Raw genomic sequence first — 18850 nt, 5'->3', positions numbered from 1 at the left:
TGATTATTCAAATTGCTTTGCATGAAGCCAGGTGCAGCAGCTCATGCCTCACTTTGGGAGGCCAAGGCACGAAGATCGCTTGAGGCTACGAGTTCAAGACCAGCCTGGGCAATATGGCAAAACCCTATCTCTACAAAAAGTACAAAAAATTATCCAGGTGTGGTGGCATGTGCCTGTAGTCCCATTTATGCAGGAGGCTGAGGTGAGAGGATTGCTTGAGCAGGGGAAGTCAAGGCTGCAGTGAGCTGTGATCATGCCATTGCATTCCAGCCTGGGCAACAGAGTGACAGCACGTCTCCAAAAAAATCAAAATTACTTTGCACAATCTTAGCTTGCAGGGTCATTTTTTATGGTTTCACACTACCATGCAAGCGAAGGACTTCCTCTATCACACACATCTTCCATATCAGTATGTAGGTACCAACCTCATTTTTTTTTTTTTAAAGATATGGGTCTCACTCTATTCCTCAGCCTCCCTAGTAGCTGGGACTCCAGGTGTGCACCCACTTCACCTGGCTCCTTATTTAATAGCAACAAAATATTCTTCATATTTGATTGAATCATCAAATTCTGCACATCAAACTTCCCCAAAATTTCGTGACTTTTTAAACTTTTAAAAAATTCTTTATTTTTAACATCTGTGGGTACATAGTAGGTGTGTGTGTGGGTATATATATATGGTCCATGGGATATTTTGACATGGGCATACATTACATAAAAATCACATCAGGGCCAGGCACGGTGGCTCACACCTGTAATCCCAGTACTTTGGGAGGCCAAGGTGGGCGGACCACTTGAGACCCGGTCAAGACCAGTCTGGCCAACATGGTAAAACCCCATCTCTACTAAAAATACAAAAAATAGCCAGGGAGAGCATGGTGGCACATGCCTGTTATCCCAGCTACTCAGGAGGCTGAAGCACAAGAATCACTTGAACCTGGGAGGCAGAGGTTGCCCGGAGCCAAGATCATGCCACTGCACTCCAGCCTGGGCAACACAGCAAGACTCTGTCTCAAAAAAAAAAAAAAAAAATCGGCCTGGCGCGGTGGCTCAAGCCTGTAATCCCAGCACTTTGGGAGGCCGAGACGGGTGGATCACGAGGTCAAGAGATCGAGACTATTCTGGCTAACACGGTGAAACCCCGTCTCTACTAAAAAATACAAAAAACTAGCCGGGCGATGTGGCGGACGCCTGTAGTCCCAGCTACTCGGGAGGCTGAGGCAGGAGAATGGCGTGAACCCGGGAGGCGGAGCTTGCAGTGAGCTGAGATCCAGCCACTGCACTCCAGCCTGGGCGACAGAGCGAGACTTCGTCTCAAAAAAAAAAAAAAAAAAAAATCACTTCAGGGTAAATGGGGCATCCATCACCTCAAGCATTTGTCCTTTATGTTACAAATAATCCAATTAACACTCTTTTAGTTATCTTTAAATGCACAAGTAAATTATTAGACTATAGTCACCTTGTGCTATCAGTTACCAGATTTTGTCCAGTCTTCCTATTTTTTTGTACCCACGAACCATCCCCTGCTCATCCCTAACCCCACTCCCACTACCCTTCCCAGCCTCTAGTAACCATCATTCTACTCTATATCTCCATGAGTTCAACCATTTTAATTTTTACCTCCCACAAATAAGGGAGGACATGCAAAGTTTCTCTTTCTGTGCCTGGCTTATTTCACTTATAATGACCTCCAGTTCCATCCATGTTGTTGCAAGTAATAGGATCTCATTCTTCTTTATGGCTGAATAGTATACTCATATACACTGTGTATATGTACCACATTTCATTATCCATTCATCTATTTATGGATGCTTAGGTTGCTTCAAAATCTTGGTTACTGTGAATAGTGCTACAATAAACACAGGAGTACAAATATCTCTTTGATATACTGATGTCCTTTCCTTTAGGTATATACCTAGTGGCAGGATTGCTGGATCCTATGGTAGCTTTATTTTTAGCTTTTTAAGAAACCTGCAAACTGTTCTCCATAGTGGTTATACTAATTTACATTCCCACCAACAGTGTTTGAGGGTTCCCTTTTTTCCACATCTTCAACAGCATTTGTTACTGCCTTTCTTTTGGATAAAAGCCACTTTAACTTGGGTGAGATGGTATCTCATTGTAGTTTTGATTTGCATTTCTCTGATGATCAGTGATGCTGAACACCTTTTCATATACCTGTGCGCCATTTGTATGTCTTCTTTTGATAAATATTTATTCAGATCTTTTGCCCATTTTTAAATTGGACTGTTAGATTTTTTCCTATATAGATGTTTGAGCTCTTTATATATTTTGGTTATTAATTCCTTGTCAGATTGATCATTTGCAAATATTTTCTCCCATTCTGTGAGTTGTCTCTTCACTTTGTTGTTTCTTTTGCTGTGCAGAAGCTTTTTAGCTTGATGTGATCCTATTTGTCCATTTTTGCTTTGGTTCCTGTGCTTGTGGAGCATTACTCAATAAATCTTTTCCCAGTCCAATGTCCTGGAGAGTTTCCCCCAATATTTTCTTTTAGTCATTTCATAGCTTGTGGTTTTAGATTTAAGTCCTTAGTCCATTTTGATTTTATTTTTGTATACGAAAAGAGACAGTGGTCTACTTTCATTCTTCTGCACATGTATATCCAGGTTTTCCAGTCATTCCTCAATGTATGTTCTTGGCATCTTTGTTGAAAATGAGTTCACTATAGGTGTGTGACTTTGTTTCTGGGTTCTCTATTCTGTTGCATTGGTCTTTGTGTCTGTTTTTAATGCCAGTACCATGCTGTTTTGGTTACTATAGTTCTGTAGTACAATTTGAAGGCAGGCAATGTGATTCCGGCAGTTCTGTTCTTTTTGATCAGGATAGCTTTGGCTATTCTGGGTCTTTGTGGTTCCATATAAATTTTAGAATTTTTTTTCTGTTTCTCTGAAGAATGCCATTAATATTTTTATTGGTATAGCATTAAATCTGTAGATTGCTGTGGGTAGTATGGGCATTTTAACAATATTGATTCTTCCAAACCATGAATATGGAATATCTTTCCATTATTTTTTGTGTTTTCTTCCATCTCTTTCACCTATGTTTTATAGTTTCATTGTAGAGAGCTTTCAATTCTTTAAGTTCTTCCCTAGATGTTTAATTTTATTTGTAGCTATTGTAAATGAGATTACTTTCTTGACTTCTTTTTCAGATTGTTTGCTGTTGGCATTTTGAAATGCTACTGGTTTTTGTATGTTAATTTTGTATTCTGCAACTTTACTGAATTTGTTTATTAGTTCTAATAGTTTTTGGTGGAGTCTTTAGGTTTTTCCAAATATAAGATCATATCATCGGTGAACAAGGATAATTTGAATTCATCCTTTCCAATTTATTTATTCCTGTCTGATTGCTCTAGCTAGGGCTTCCAGTACTATGTTGAATAACAGTGGGCATCCTTGTCATGTTCCAGATCTTAGAGGAAAAGCTTTCAGTTTCTTCCCATTCAGTATAATACTAGCTCTGGGTCTATCATATATGGCTTTTATTGTGTTGAGGTATGCTCAACATATCCAGTTTTTGAGGGTGTTTAATTATGAAGGAACATTGAATTTTATCAAATGTTTTCTCAGAATAAATTGGAATAATTATATGTTTGTCCTTCATTCTGTTGACATGCTGTATCACATTGACTGATTTTCATATGTGGAAACAGCCTTGGATCCCTGTGATAAATCCCACTTAGTCATGATAAACGTTTCTTTTAATGTGTTGTTGAATTCTGTTTGCTAGTATTTTATTGAGAATTTTTGTATCAATGTTCATTAGAGATACTGGCCTGTAGTTTTTTGTTTTGTTTTGTTTTGTTGTTGTTGTTGTTGTTGTTGTTTTGTCATGTGTCTCTGTCTGGTTTTGGTATCAGAGTAAATACTGGCCTCATAGAATGAGTATGGAGGTATTCCTTCTGCCTGTACTTTTATGGAATACTTTGAGTAGAAATGGTATTAGTTCTTCTTTAAATGTTTGACAAAATTTGGCAGTGAAGCCATTGTGTCCCAGGCTTTTTCTTTGCTGGGATACTTTTTAGTATGGTGTTTGTCTCATTACTTGTTACTGGTCTCTTCAGGTTTTGGATTTCTTCATAGTTTAATCTTGGTAGGTTGTATGTGTCTAGAAATTTATCCATTTTTTTCTAGGTTTTCCAACTTATTGGCATACAGTTGCTTAGAGCCTCTAATGATCCTTTAAATTTCTACAGTATCAGTTGTGATGTCTCCTTTTTCATCTCTCATTTTATTTATTTGGGTCTTTTCTTTCATTAGTCTAACAGATTGTCAATTTTATTTTTTAAAAAAAACTTGCGGCCGGGCGCGGTGGCTCAAGCCTGTAATCCCAGCACTTTGGGAGGCCGAGACGGGCGGATCACGAGGTCAGGAGATCGAAACCATCCTGGCTAACACGGTGAAACCCTGTCTCTATTAAGAAATACAAAAAAAACTAGCCGGGCGAGGTGGCAGGCGCCTGTAGTCCCAGCTACTCGGGAGGCTGAGGCCGGAGAATGGCGTGAACCCGGGAGGCGGAGCTTGTAGTGAGCTGAGATCCGGCCACTGCACTCCAGCCTGGGCGACAGAGCGAGACTCCGTCTCAAAAAAATAAATAAATAAAAAATAAAAAATAAAAATAAAAAAAACTTGCTTTTTTGTATTGTTTTTCTTATTTCAATTTCATTTATTTCTGCTCTGATCTTTACCATTTCTTTTCTTCTACTAACTTTGGGTTTGGTTTGTTCTTGCTTTTCTAATTCCTTAAGATGTATAATTAGGTTGTTTATTCGAAGTTTTTCTTCTTTTTAGATGTAGACACTTAGAGCTATAAACTTCCATCTTACTATTGATTTTGCTGTATCCTATAGGTTTTGGTATGTTGTGTTTTCATTATCGTTTGTTTCAAGACATTTTTCAATTTCCTTCTTGATCTCTTCATTGACCAACTGATCATTCAGGAGCATATTGTTTAATTTCCATGCGTTTGCATAGTTTCCAAAATTCCTCGTTATTGGTTTCCAGTTTCATGCCATTGTTGTCAAAGAAAATGCTTGATATTATTTCAATTTTTAAAATGTTTTAAGACTTGTTTTGTGGTCTAACATATGGTCTAACCTTGAGAATGATCCATGTGCTGAGGAGAATAATTTGTATTCTGCAGCTATTGGATGAAATGTTCTATAAATATCTATTAGATTCACTTGGTCTACAGTACAGATTAAGTCCAGTGTCTCTTTATTGATTATCCGTCTGGATAATCTGTCCAATGTTGAAAGTGGAGTGTTGAAGTCTCCAACTATTTTTGTATTAGTCTATCTCTCTAGCTCTAGTAACATTTGTTTTAAACATATGGGTGCTCCAGTGTTAGTGCATATATTTTTACAACTGTTATATCCTCTTTCTGACTTGACCCCTTTATCATTATATAATGACCTTCTTTGTCCCTTTTTATAGTTTTTGTTTTGAGAAACAAAAACTCTATTTTATCTGATATAAGTATAGCTACTCCTGCTCTTTTTTGGTTTCCATTTGCATGGAATATCTTTTTCATCCCTTTATTTTTAGTCTATGTGTGACTTTATAGGTGAAGTGTGCCTCCTATAGGCAACAGATTGTTGGGTATTTTTTTTTTACTCCATTCAGACACTCTACATGTTTTATATATATACACTTTAAATTCTGGGTTACATGTGCAGAACATGCACTTTTGTTACACTGGTGCTATGGTAGTTGGCTGCACCCATCAACCCATCACCTACATTAGGTATTTCTCCTAATGTTATCCCTCCCCTACCCCCACAGACCCCTGTGTGTGATGTTCCTCTCCCTGTGTCCATGTGTTCTCATTGTTCAACTTCCACTTATGAGTGAGAACATGTGATGTTTGGTTTTCTGATTTTGTGATCGTTTGCTGAGAATGATGGTTTCCAGCTTCATCCATGTCCCCGCAAAGGACATGAACTCATCCTTTTTTATGGCTGTATAGTATTCCATGGTGTATATGTACCACATTTTCTTAATCCAGTCTATCACTGATGGACATCTGGGTTGGTTCCAAGTCTTTGCTATTGTGAATAGTGCTGCAATAAACATATGTGTGTATGTGTCTTTACCGTAAAATGATTTATAATCCTTTGGGTATATGCCCAGTAATGGGATTGCTGGGTCAAATGGTATTTCTTGTTCTAGATCCTTGAGGAATCACCACACTGTCTGCCACAATGGTTGAACTAATTTACACTCTCACCAACAATGTAAAAGCATTCCTATTTCTCCACAACCTCTCCAGCATCTGCTGTTTCCTGACTTTTTAATGATCGCCATTCTAACTGGCATGAGATGGTATTTCATTGTAGTTTTGATTTGCATTTCTCTAATTTTTTCATAGGTCTGTTGGCTGCATAAATGTCTTCTTTTGAGAAGTGTCTGTTCACATTCTTTGCTCATTTTTTTATTGGGTTGTTTGTTTTTTTCTTGTAAATTTGTTTAAGTTCTTTGTAGATTCTGGATATTAGCCCTTTGTCAGATGGATAGACTGCAAAACTTTTCTGCCATTCTATAGGTTGCCTGTTCACTCTGATGGTAGTTTCTTTTGCTGTGCAGAAGCTCTTTAGTTTAATGAGATCCCATTTGTCAATTTTGGCTTTTGTTGCCATTGCTTTTGGTGTTTTAAAGTCTTTGCCCATGCCTATGTCCTGAATGGTATTGCCTAGGTTTTCTTCTAGGATTTTTTTGGTTCTAGGTCTTATGTTTAAGTCTTTGATCCATCTTGAGTTGATTTTTGTATAAGGTGTAAGGAAGGGGTCCACTTTCAGTTTTCTACATATGGCTAGCCAGTTTTCCCAACACTATTTATTGAATAGGGAATCTTTTCTCCATTGCTTGTGTGTGTCAGGTTTGTCAAAGATTAGATGGTGGTAGATGTGTGGTGTTATTTCTGAGGCATCCATTCTGTTCCATTGGCCTATATATCTGTTTTGGTGCCAGTACCATGCTGTTTTGGTTATGGTAGCCTTGTAGTATAGGTTGAAGTCAGACAGCGTGATGCCTCCAGCTTTGTTCTTCTTGCCCAGGATTGTCTTGGCTATGCGGGCTCTTTTTTGGTTCCATATGAACTTTAAAGTAGTTTTTTCCAATTCTGTGAAGAAAGTCAGTGGTAGTTTGATGGGGACAGCATTGACTCTATAAATTACTTTGGGTGGTCAGGCCATTTTCACAATATTGATTCTTCCTATCCATGAGCATGGAATGTTCTTCCATTTGTTTGTGTCCTCTCTTATTTCCTTGAGCAGTGGTTTGTAGTTCTCCTTGAAGAGGTCCTGCACATACCTTGTAAGTTGGATTCCTAGGTATTTTATTCTCTTTGTAGCAATTGTGAATGGGAGTTCACTCATGATTTGGCTCTCTGTTTGTCTTTTATTGTTGTATAGGAATGCCTGTGATTTTTGCACATTGATTTTGTATCCTGAGACTTTGCTGAAGCTGCTTATAGCTTAAGGAGATTTGGGGCTGAGACAATGGGGTTTTCTAAATATACAATCATGTCATGTGCAAACAGAGACAATTTGACTTCCTCTCTTCCTATCTGAATAATCTTTATTATATTCTCTTGCCTGGTTGCCCTGGTCAGAACTTCCAATACTGTGTTGAATAGGAGTGGTAAGAGAGGGCATCCTTCTTTTGTGCCAGTTTTCAAAGGGAATGCTTCCAGTTTTTGTCCATTCAGCATGATATTGGCTGTGGGTTTGTCATAAATAGCTCTTATTATTTTGAGATATGCTCCATCAATACCTAGTTTATTGAGAGTTTTTAGCATGAAAGGCTGTTGAATTTTGTTGAAGGTCTTTTCTGCATCTATTGAGATAATCATGTGGTGTCTGTCATTGGTTCTGTTTATGTGATGGATTACATTTATTGATTTGTGTATTTTGAACTAGCTTTGTATCCCAGGGATGAAGCCAACTTGATAGTGGTAGATAAGCTTTTTGATGTGCTGCTGGATTCGATTTGCCAGTATTTTATTGAGGATTTTTGCATCGATGTTCATCAGGGATATGGGCCTAAAATTCTCTCTTTTTGTTGTGTCTCTGCCAGGCTTTGGTATCAGGATGATGCTGGCCTCATAAAATGAGTTAAGGAGGATTCCCTCTTTTTCTATTGATCAGGATAGTTTCAGAAGGAATGGTACAGCTCCTCTTTGTACCTCTGGTAGAATTTGGTGGTGAATCCGTCTGATCCTGGCCTTTTTTTGGTTGGTAGACTATTAATTATTGCCTCAATTTCAGAACCTGTTATTGGTCTATTCAGAGATTCAACTTCTTCCTCGTTTAGTCTTGGGAGGGTGTATGTGTCCAGGAATATACCATTTCTTCTAGATTTTCTAGTTTATTTGTGTAGAGGTGTTTATAGTATTCTCTGATGGTAGTTTGTATTTCTGTGGGATTGGTGGTGATATCCCCTTTATCATTTTTTATTGCATCTATTTGATTTTTCTCTCTTTTCTTCTTTATTAGTCTTGCTAGTGGTCTATCGACTTTGTTGAACTTTCCAAAAACCCAGCTCCTGGATTCATTAATTTTTTGAAGGGTTTTTTGTGTCTCTATCTCCTTCAGTTCTGCTCTGATCTTACTTATTTTTTGTCTTCTGCTAGATTTTGAATTTGTTTGCTCTTGCTTCTCTAGTTCTTTTAATTGTGATGTTAGGGTGTTGATTTTAGATCTCTCATGCTTTCTCTTGTGGGCATTTAGTTCTATACATTTCCCTCTATACACTGCTTTAAATGTGTCCCAGAGATTCTGGTACATTGTATCTTTGTTCTCATTGGTTTCAAAGAACATCTTTATTTCTGCCTTCATTTCATTATTTATCCAGTAGTCATTCAGGAGCAGGCTGTTCAGTTTCCACGTAGTTGTGCGGTTTTTAGTGAGTTTCTTAATCCTGAGTTCTAATTTGATTGCACTGTGGTCTGAGAGACAGTTTGTTGTGATTTCTGTTCTTTTATATTTGCTGAGGGTGTTTCACTTCCAATTACGTGGTCAATTTTAGAATAAGTGTGATGTTGTGCTGAGAAGAATGTATATTCTGTTGATTTGGGGTGGAGAGTTCTGTAGATATCTATTAGGTCTGCTTGGTCCAGAGCTGAGTTCAAGTCCTGGATATCTTTGTTAATTTTCTGTCTCGTTAATCTGTCTAATATTGACAGTGGGGTGTTAAAGTCTCCCACTACTATTGTGTGGGAGTGTAAGTCTCTTTGTAGGTCTCTAAGAACTTGCTTTATGAATCTGGGTGCTCCTGTATTGGGCACATATATATTTAGGTTACAGCTTCTTGTTGAATTGATCCCTTTACCATTATGTAATGGCCTTCTTTGTCTCTTTTGGTCTTTGTTGGTTTAAAGTCTGTCTTATCAGAGACCAGGATTACAACCCCTCCCTTTTTTTTTTTTTTTTTTTTTTTTTTTTTTTTTTTTTTTTTGCTTTCCATTTGCTTAGTAGATCTTCCTTCATCCTTTATTTTGAGCCTATGTGTTTCTCTGCATGTGAGGTGGGTCTCCTGAATGCAGCACACTGATGGGTCTTGACTCTTTATCCAATTTGCCAGTCTGTGTCTTTTAGTTTGAGCATTTAGCCCATTTACATTTAAGGTTAATGTTGTTATGTGTGAATTTGATCCTGTCTCTATGATGCTAGCTGGTTATTTTGCCCACTAGTTGATGCAGTTTCTTCATAGTCTTGATGGTCTTTACAATTTGGCATGTTTTTGTGGTGAATGGTACCAGTTATTCCTTTCTATATTTAGTGCTTCCTTCAGGAGCTCTTGTAAGGCAGGCCTTGAGGTGACAAAATCTCTCAGCATTTCCTTGTCTATAAAGGATTTCTCCTTCACTTATGAAGCTTAGTTTGGCTGGATATGAAATTCTGGGTTGAACATTATTTTCTTTAAGAATGTTGAATACTGGCCCCCACTCTCTTCTGGCTTGTAGGATTTTTGCCAAGAGATCTGCTGTTAGTCTGATGGGCTTCCCTTTGTGGGTAACCCAACCTTTCTCTCTGGCTGCCCTTAACATTTTTTTCCTTCATTTCAACTGTGGTGAATCTGACAATTATGTGTCTTGGGGTTGCTCTTCTCAAGGAGTATCCTTGTGGTGTTCTCTGTATTTCCTGAATTTGAATGTTGGCCTGCCTTGCTAGGTTGGGGAAGTTCTCCTGGATAATATCCTGAAGAGTGTTTTCTAACTTGGTTCCATTCTCCCTGTCACTTTCAGGTACACCAATCAAGCATAGATTTGGTATTTTCACATAGGCCCATATTTCTTGGAGGCTTTGTTCATTTTGTTTCATTCTTTTTCCTCTAATCTTGTCTTCTCACTTTATTTCATTAATTTGATCTTCAATCACTGGTATCCTTTCTTCCTCTTGATCAAATCAGCTACTCAAGCTTGTGTATGCTTCATGAAGTTCTCATACTGTGATTTTCAGCTCCATCAGGTCATTTAAGCTCTTCTCTACACTGATTATTCTAGTAAGCCATTTGTCTAACCTTTTTTTCAAGGTTTTTAGCTTCTTTGCAATGCATCAGAACATGCTCCTTTAGCTTGGAGAAGTTTATTATTACTGGCCTTCTGAAGCCTACTTCTATCAACTCGTCAAATTCATTCTCTGTCCAGTTTTGTTTTCTTGCTGGCGAGGAACAGTCTTCCTTTGGAAGAGAAGAGGCATTCTGGTTTTTGGAATTTTCAGCCTTTCTGCTCTGGTTTCTCCCCATCTTTGCAGTTTTATCTACTTTTGGTCTTTGATGTTGGTGACCTACAGATGGGTTTTTGGTGTGGATGTCCTTTTTGTTGATGCTGATGCTATTCCTTTCTGTTTGTTAGTTTTCCTTCTAACAGACTGGCCCCTCAGCTGCAGGTCTGTTGGAGTTTGCTGGAGGTCCACTCCAGACCCTGTTTGCCTGGGTATCACCAGTGGAGGCTGCAGAACAGCAAATAGTGCTCCCTGATCCTTCCTCTGGAACTTCATCCCAGAGGGGCACCCACCTATATGGGGTGTCTGTTGGCCCCTACTGGGAGGTATCTCCCAGTCAGGCTAAAGGGGGTCAGGGACCCATTTGAGGAGGCAGTCTGTCTGTTATTGGAGTTCAAATGCTGTGCTGGGAGAACCACTGTTCTCTTCAGAGCTGTCAGGCAGGGATGTTTAAGTCTGGAGAAGGTGTCTGCTGCCTTTTGTTCAGATATGCCCTGCCCCCAGAGGTGGAATCTAGAGAGGCAGTAGGTCTTGCTGAGCTGCAGTGGGCTCTGCCCAGTTCAAGCTTCCCTGCTGCTTTGTTTACACTGTGAGTATAGAACCGCCTACTCAAGCCTCAGCAATGGCAGATGCCCCTCCCTCTGTCAAATTTCAGCATCCCAGGTCGATCTCAGACTGCTGCGCTAGCAGCAAGAAAGCCTCCATGGGCATGGGACCTGCCAAGACAGGCACAGGAGGGAATCTCCGGGTCAGCCAGATGCGAAGGCCGTGGGAAAAGCACAGTATTTGCACAGGAGTGTACTGCTCCTCCAGGTACAGGCAATCACGGCTTCCCTTGGCTAGGAAAGGGAAATCCCCTGACCCCTTGCACTTCCCGGGTGAGGCGATACCCTGTCCCGCTTCGGCTCACCCTCTGTGGGCTGCACCCACTGTCCAACCAGTCCCAATGAGATAAACCAGGTACCTCAGTTGGAAATGCAGAAATCACCCGTCTTCTGCATCGGTCTCGCTGGGAGCTGTAGACTGGAGTTTTTCCTATTCAGCCATCTTGGAAGCGACCCACTCTATATGTTCTTATTGCAGAATTTAGTCCATTTACATTCAATGTTATTATTGATAAGTGAGTACTATCTCTTGTCATTTTGTTATTCTTTTTCTGGTTGTTTTGTGGTTTTCCTGTTATCTTCCTTCCTGTCTTTCTTTCAGTGAAGATGATTCTATCTAGCGGTATTTTTTAATTCCTTGCTTTTTATTTTTGTGCATCTCTTGTACAGTTTTCGATTTGAGGTTACCATTAGGCTTGCAAATACTATCTTTAACCCATTGTTTTAAAGTGATAACAAATTAACACTGATTGCATAAACAAACAAGCTAATTACCAAACAAGCAAAAAGAAAACTTATAAAAACTCAGTAATTTAACTTTGTCTCCTCACTTTTTACATTTTTGTTGTTTCCATTCATATCTTATATACTGTCTATGTCTTGAAAAGCTGTAGTTATTATTTTTGATTGGTTCATCTTTTCATTTTTCTACTTATGAGTATTTTACACATCACACTTACAGTGTTATAATATTCTGTGTTTTTCTGTGTACCTACTATTACCAGTGAGTTTTGTATCTTCAGATGATTTCTTATTGCTGATTAACATCCTTTTCTTTCAGATTGTAGACCTCTCTTTAGCATTTCTTATAGGACAGGTCTGGTGTTAATGAAATCCCTCAGCTTTTGTTTATCTGGGTAAGTCTTTATTTCTCCTTCATGTTTGAAGGATATTTTCACTGTATATACTATTCTAGGGTAAAAGTTTTTTTCCTTCAGCACTGTAAATATATCCTGGCCTGTAAGGCTTCCACTGAAAAGTCTGCTGCCAGATGTATTGGAGCTCCATTGTATGTTATTTGTTTCTTTTATCTTGATGCTTTTAGGATCTTTATCCTTGACCTTTGGGAATATTATTATTAAATGCCTCAAGGTAGTCTTCTTTGGGTTACATCTGCTTGGTTCTCTATAACCTTCTTGTGCTTGAATATTGATATTTTTCTATAGGTTTGGGAAGTTCTCTGTTATCCCATTGAATAAACTTTCCACTCATCTCTTTCTCTACCTCCTCTTTAAGGCCAAAAATGCTTAGATTTGCCCTTTTGAGGCTATTTTTGCGATTTTGTAGATAGATTTTGAGGCTTTCTTTTTTCTTTTGTCTCCTTCGACTGTATATTTTCAAACAGCCTGTCTTCAAGCTCACTAATTCTTTCTTCTGCTAGATCTATTCTGCTATTATGAGACTCTGATGCATTCTTCAGTATGTTAATTGCATTTTTCAATACCAGAATTTCTGCTTGTCTCTTTTAAAATTATTTCTATCTCTTTATTAAATCTATTTGACAGAATTTTAAATTCCTTCTCTGTGTTACCCTGAATTTCTTTGAGCTTCCTCTAAACAGCTATTTTGACTTCTCTGAAAGTTCACATGTCTCTGTTTCTTCGGGACTGGTCCCTGGTGCCTTATTAGTTTGTTTGGTGAGGTATGTTTTCTGGATGGTCTTGATACTTGTGAGTGTTCGTCAGTGTCTGGGCACTGAAGAGTTTGGTATTTTTTGTAGTCTTCGCAGTCTGACCTTGTGTGGACCTATCCTTGGGAAGGGTTTCCAGGTATTTGAAGGGACTTGAGTGTTGTGATCGAAGTTTTTTGTCACTGCAGCTGTATTTGCACTAGGGGGCACCACAAGCTCAGTAATGATGTAGTTCTTGCAGACTCAGAAGTATTGCCTTGGTGGTCTTGGATAAGATCCAGAAGAATTATCTGACTTACTAAGCAGGGACTCATTCTCTCCCCTTACTTTTTTTTTTTTTTTTTTTTTTTGAGATGGAGTCTTGCTCTGTTGCCCAGACTGGAGTGCAATGGCACAATTTTGGCTCACTGCAACCTCCACCTCCCAGGTTCAAGCCATTCTCCTGCCTCAGCCTCCCGAGTAGCTGGGATTACAAGCGCCCACCACCACCCCCGGCTAATTTTTTGTATTTTTAGTAGAGACGGGGTTTCACCATGTTGGCCAGGCTGGTCTCAAACTCCTGACCTCGTGATCCGCCCACCTCGGCCTCCCAAAGTGCTGGGATTACAGGTGTGAGCCACCGCTCATGGCCTCTACTCTTAATTTCTACCAAATAAATGGATTATCTCTCTGTGCTGAGCTTCCTGGAGGTGGGGGACAGGTGACACAAGCACCCCTGTAACCTCTACCACTGGGACTGCACTGGGTCAGACCTGAACCCAGTACAGCACTGGGTCTTACTCAAGGCCTGCTATAGCCACTATCTGACTACCACCAGTGTTCACTCAAGGCCCTAGGGATCTACAATCACCAGGTGGCAAAACCAGCCAGTCTTGTATCCTTCTTTGCAGGGAAGTGAGTGTCCCTGAGCTCTAGGCAGGTTCATGCCATCCAGGAGCCAGGGCCAAGTGAGAAACCTAAGGAATCACCTGGTGCTCTATTCCACTGTGGCTAAGCTGGTACCAAAACCACAAGACAAGATTCTTCTCACTCTTCTCTCACCTTTCCCAAGGCAGAGGAATCTTTCCCCACGGCCACCACCACCACAGCCATTGGGGAGTATTGATAGGGTACCACTGATGTTCACTTAAGGCCCAAGTCCAGGCCAGGACTCACCCTTCAGGACAGTGGGCTCCCCTCTGTCCCAGGGTAGGTCCAGAGTTGCTGTCCATGAGCCAAAGCCTGGAATCGGAACCCCTAGAGCCCACTTGGTGCTCTTCCCCACTGTGGCCAAGCTGGTACCTAAGCTGCAAGACGAAGTTCCCTTTATTCTTCCCCCTCCTTTTCTCAAGTGGAAGGGGTCTCTCCTCATAGCCACCACAGCTGTGAATATGCTGGGTCACACCTGAAGCCCGCATGTCTGAGTCTAACTCAAGGCCCATAGCATGTACTACTTGGTTATTGCTACTGATTATTCAGTGCCCAAGGGCTCTTAAGTCAGCAGGTAGTGAATCCTGCCAGAACTGAATCCTTCCCTTCAAGGCAGCTGGTTTCCTGTCTAATCCAGGGTGTGTCTAGAAATGTTGTCTGGGAGTTAGGGCCTGGAATGGGAGCCTGATGATTCTGCCCAGTGCCCTATCCTACTGTGGCTTAGCTGGTATCCAAGTTGCAAAATAAAATCCTCTTCCCTCTTCCCTCTTCTCTCTTCAAGCAGGAAGGAGTCTCTTTGGGAGCTGTACCCTGCACTGCCTGGGGTTGAGGGAGGGGTGGCGTAAGCACTCCCTTTGCCACTCCGACTGGTGTGTCACTGGGTCGCACGCCATCTCCACTGGCTCCGAGACCAGTCCAAGTCCACTGGCTCTGAGACCAGTACAACACTAGTACTTGCCTAGGAAGTGTAGTCCTTGTGGCCTAGATTGGCATTATTTGGAACCCCCCCAGTGGCAAGGCTTGCTGAAACTCAAGTTCAAACCACTGGGATGGGCTATTCGCCTCTGGCGAGGGCTGGTCTGAATGCACTCTCCATGGGCACCGGCTGAGTTCTGCCTGGTGTTGGGAGCACTGAGTTCCCACAATTCCTGCACTTTCCTTTAACCGCACAGATTTTCTCCACATCATGTGGCCACTGCAGGGGCTGGGGGAGAGGTGGAGTTGGAGATTCAAGACTGTCTTTCCTACTCTCTTGAGTACCTCTTTCAGCAATATGAAGCTAAAACCAAGTACTATGACCACTCACTTGATTTTTGGTCCTTATGAAGGTGCTTTTTTGTATAGATAGTTGTCAAATTTGGTGTTCCTGCAGGGAGGACAACTGGTAGAATCTTCTATTTGGCCATCTTACCCCCACCCTCAAAACTTAGTAATTTTAAACAATATTTTATTAGGTCTCACAATTCTGTACAATGATCGGGCTTAGCAAGACAGTTCTGTTTCACATGCTATGGTCATTCTTGCAGAAGCATTTATATGGTAGCTTGGCTAGGGCTGGGATGACAGTGACTTCTGCTTACACTCCAGTGTCTTTCCCCATGTAGCTTCTGATCATTAAATAATCTATTTTGAACTTTATGACATAGCTCTGGCTTCCAAGAGGATGTGTTCTAAGAGAAAAAGCCCCAATGTGCGAGTATTTATGAAGCCTCTGCTTAGTAACATGATTGCTAATGTTTCGTTGGCCAAGAAAGTCACATGACCAGGGCTAAGTTAATGTAGGAGTGATCTACTTAAGGACATGAAGTATGGTTCATTGGGAGCCACAAATATAACAACATCATTTATTTACTGGCTGTTCACAGATATTTAGACTGCTTATAACTTTTCCCATTACAACAATATAGTAAATATCACTGTAGCAAAATATTTGCCCAAGTAAGCTCACACAAAAAATTATCATAGATAAAAATATAAACTGCTCAGACTTAATGAACATGAAATTTTAAATTCCAATTTAAACAGATAAAACTGAATTTCTATCCATTATCTATATTAATTTACATCAAAAAGGAAAAAATACAGTAGTACTCATTCCTGAAAACTCCAGCCAATGCTGGAAATTATCAATCTTTTTAGTATTTTTCCAATCTGGGAATCAAAAACTGATTATCTCATTTTTGTTTTAATCTGCATTTATTTTATTAGTAGTAAAGTTAAGCATACTTTTGTACATTTTATGATTACTTGTATTTCTTCATTCTGTTCATTCTTCTGTTGGGTTGTTTTGATTTGGAATATTTTGTAAATAAGATATTGATTTTTTTATTATTTTGCATGTTGCAAATATTTTCTCTCCATCACTTTGTTTTTTAAGAGACTAAGTCTTGCTTGTCACCCATGCTGGACTGCAGTGGTACAATCACAGCTCACTGTAACCCTGAACTCCTGGGATTAAGTGATCCTCCTGCCTCTGCCTCCTGCCCGAGTAGCTAGGACTATGGACACACGCCATCATGTCCAACTAATTAAAATTTTTTCTTGTAGAGAAAGGGTCTCATTATGTTGCCCAGGCTGGTCTCGAACTCCTGGCCTCAAGTGATTGATCCTCCCACCTCAGCCTCCCAACGCACTGGAATTACACAGGTATGAGCCACTGTGCCTGGCCAGTCACTTTTTTTTAACTTTATGATGGCTATTACCCTGTAAAAGCTAAGAATCTAGCCATCATATCCAGCCATCTTTTCCTTTATGAAGGATAATCTCTATTCCCAAGAATATAAAACTTGTTTCTTATATTTTCTAGTATTTGTATGGTTTTCTTCTTTGCATTGAGTTTTAGTTTTCTTTTCTTTTCTTTTTTCTTTTTTTTTTTTTTTGAGACAAGCTTTTGCTGTGTCACCCAGGCTGCAGTGCAGTGACACAAACACAGCTCACTGCAGCCTTGATCTTCTGGGCCCAAGTGATCCTCCTACCTCAGCCTCCCAAGTAGCTGGGAATACAGGCATGTACCACCACACCCAGCTAAAATTTTGAGATAGAGTCTCACTCTGTAGCCCAGGCTGGAGTGCAGTGACGTGATCTTGGCTCACTGCAACCTCCGCTTCCTGGGTTCAAGTGATTCTCCTGCCTCATCCTCCTGAGTAGCTGGGATTACAAGCACCCACCACCATGCCCAGCTAATTTTTTGTATTTTTAGCAGAGATGGGGTTTCACCATGTTGGCCAGGCTGGTCTCAAACTCTTGACCTCAAGTGATCCGCCTACCTTGGCCTCCCAAAGTGTTAGGACTGCAGGTGTGAGCCACCACGCCCGGGTCCCAACTAAAATTTCTTAAGTTTTTTGTTGAAAACAACCATGTTGCCCAGGTTGTTTTCAAACTCCTGGCTTCAAGTGATCCTCTCACCTCAGCCTACCAAAGGATTACAGGTATGAGATACCAGACCCAGCCCTGGGTTTTATTTTTGTGTATAAGGTATGTATGAATGCTCCAAATACCACTTACTACTGTTCTTTTCACCCATTGAATTGACTTATCTTTTTAATGATTTATTTATTCCTGCAACTATGTCACATTTTAAATTATTACAGCATTTGAACATGGTTTAATATCTGATAGAGCAAGTAGTACTTCACTCTTCTCTTTTGAAAATGTTATTGGCTATCCTCATGTATTTTTCTTACATATATAACTTTAGAATCATCCTACCGAGCTCTAAAAAACACTGCATTAGGTTTTGATTAGCACTGTATTAAATTTGGGGATTCTTTGAAGGAAACTCTAGAAATGAAAAAGGTAATCATTGAAATTAAAAACTCTAAGGAAGGTTAGATAGCAGGTAAAAACATCTGAAGAGATAATTAGAAAACACCACAATGAATTACACAGAACTCAGTACAGACAGGCAGATAGGAAGAAATATAAGAGAGTTAAGAGTCAAAAAGGATAAGATGGCATGGGCCAATATGCTGTCTATTGGGGTTTCAAGAAAAAGATAATAGAGAAAATAAGGGGCAATACTCAAAAAAAATCACAGCTGAAGTTTTTCGTAACATTCAGGTATCAAAATGAGTCTCTAAAAATATAGATAAATCCACACCTAGACACATTAAAAATAAAGATCATCAATGACAAACAGATCTTAAGAGCGAATAGAAATGATGAATTACCTACAGAGGAAAACTTCTAAATAGCAGCAAAAGAGCTCAATAAAATCTCTTTAAAATACTGACAGAACACAAATGTAATCTACAATTTCATGGCAAAATAAAGACATTTTCTGGAAAAAGGAAAGTCTAAAAGAGTTTACCATTAACAGACTTTTTAGCATTGAATTAGAGGAATGTGAATTAGCTGGACCAGTTTCCGGAGTACACAGAAGATGGCTTCAACTATTTTTTTCTTTTCTTTTGAGACAGAATCTCACTCTGTCGCCCAGGCTGGAGTATAGTAGCGTGATCTTGGCTCACTGCAACCTCTGCCTCCCAGATTTAAGCGATTCTCCTGCCTCAACCTCCCATGTAGCTGGGATTACAGGCACCCATCACCCCGCCCAGCTAATTTCTGTATTTTTAGTAGAGATGGGATGTTGGCCAGGCTGGACTTGAACTCCTGGCCTCAAGTTATCCACCCATCTCAGCCTCCCAAACTGCTGGGATTATAGGTGTGAGCCACCGTGCCCGG

At 40.0% G+C, this 18850-nt stretch overlaps 1 protein-coding gene across 1 annotated transcript in view; it reads right to left on the bottom strand.

Moving 5' to 3' along the window:
- The window catches only part of CCDC73 (coiled-coil domain containing 73), a 130451-nt gene extending 116101 nt beyond the window's left edge, over nucleotides 1-14350 (bottom strand). The window contains exon 1 of the mRNA XM_077964884.1: nucleotides 14300-14350. Within this exon, the coding sequence (XP_077821010.1) occupies nucleotides 14300-14350 (51 nt within the window). The remainder of the gene's footprint in view (nucleotides 1-14299) is intronic.
- Between the last annotated feature and the right edge of the window lie 4500 nt (nucleotides 14351-18850).

Source organism: Macaca mulatta, chromosome 14 (genome assembly GCF_049350105.2).
Source record: "Macaca mulatta isolate MMU2019108-1 chromosome 14, T2T-MMU8v2.0, whole genome shotgun sequence".
Lineage (NCBI taxonomy): Eukaryota > Metazoa > Chordata > Mammalia > Primates > Cercopithecidae > Macaca > Macaca mulatta.
This window is presented reverse-complemented; position numbering and strand designations above follow the sequence as displayed.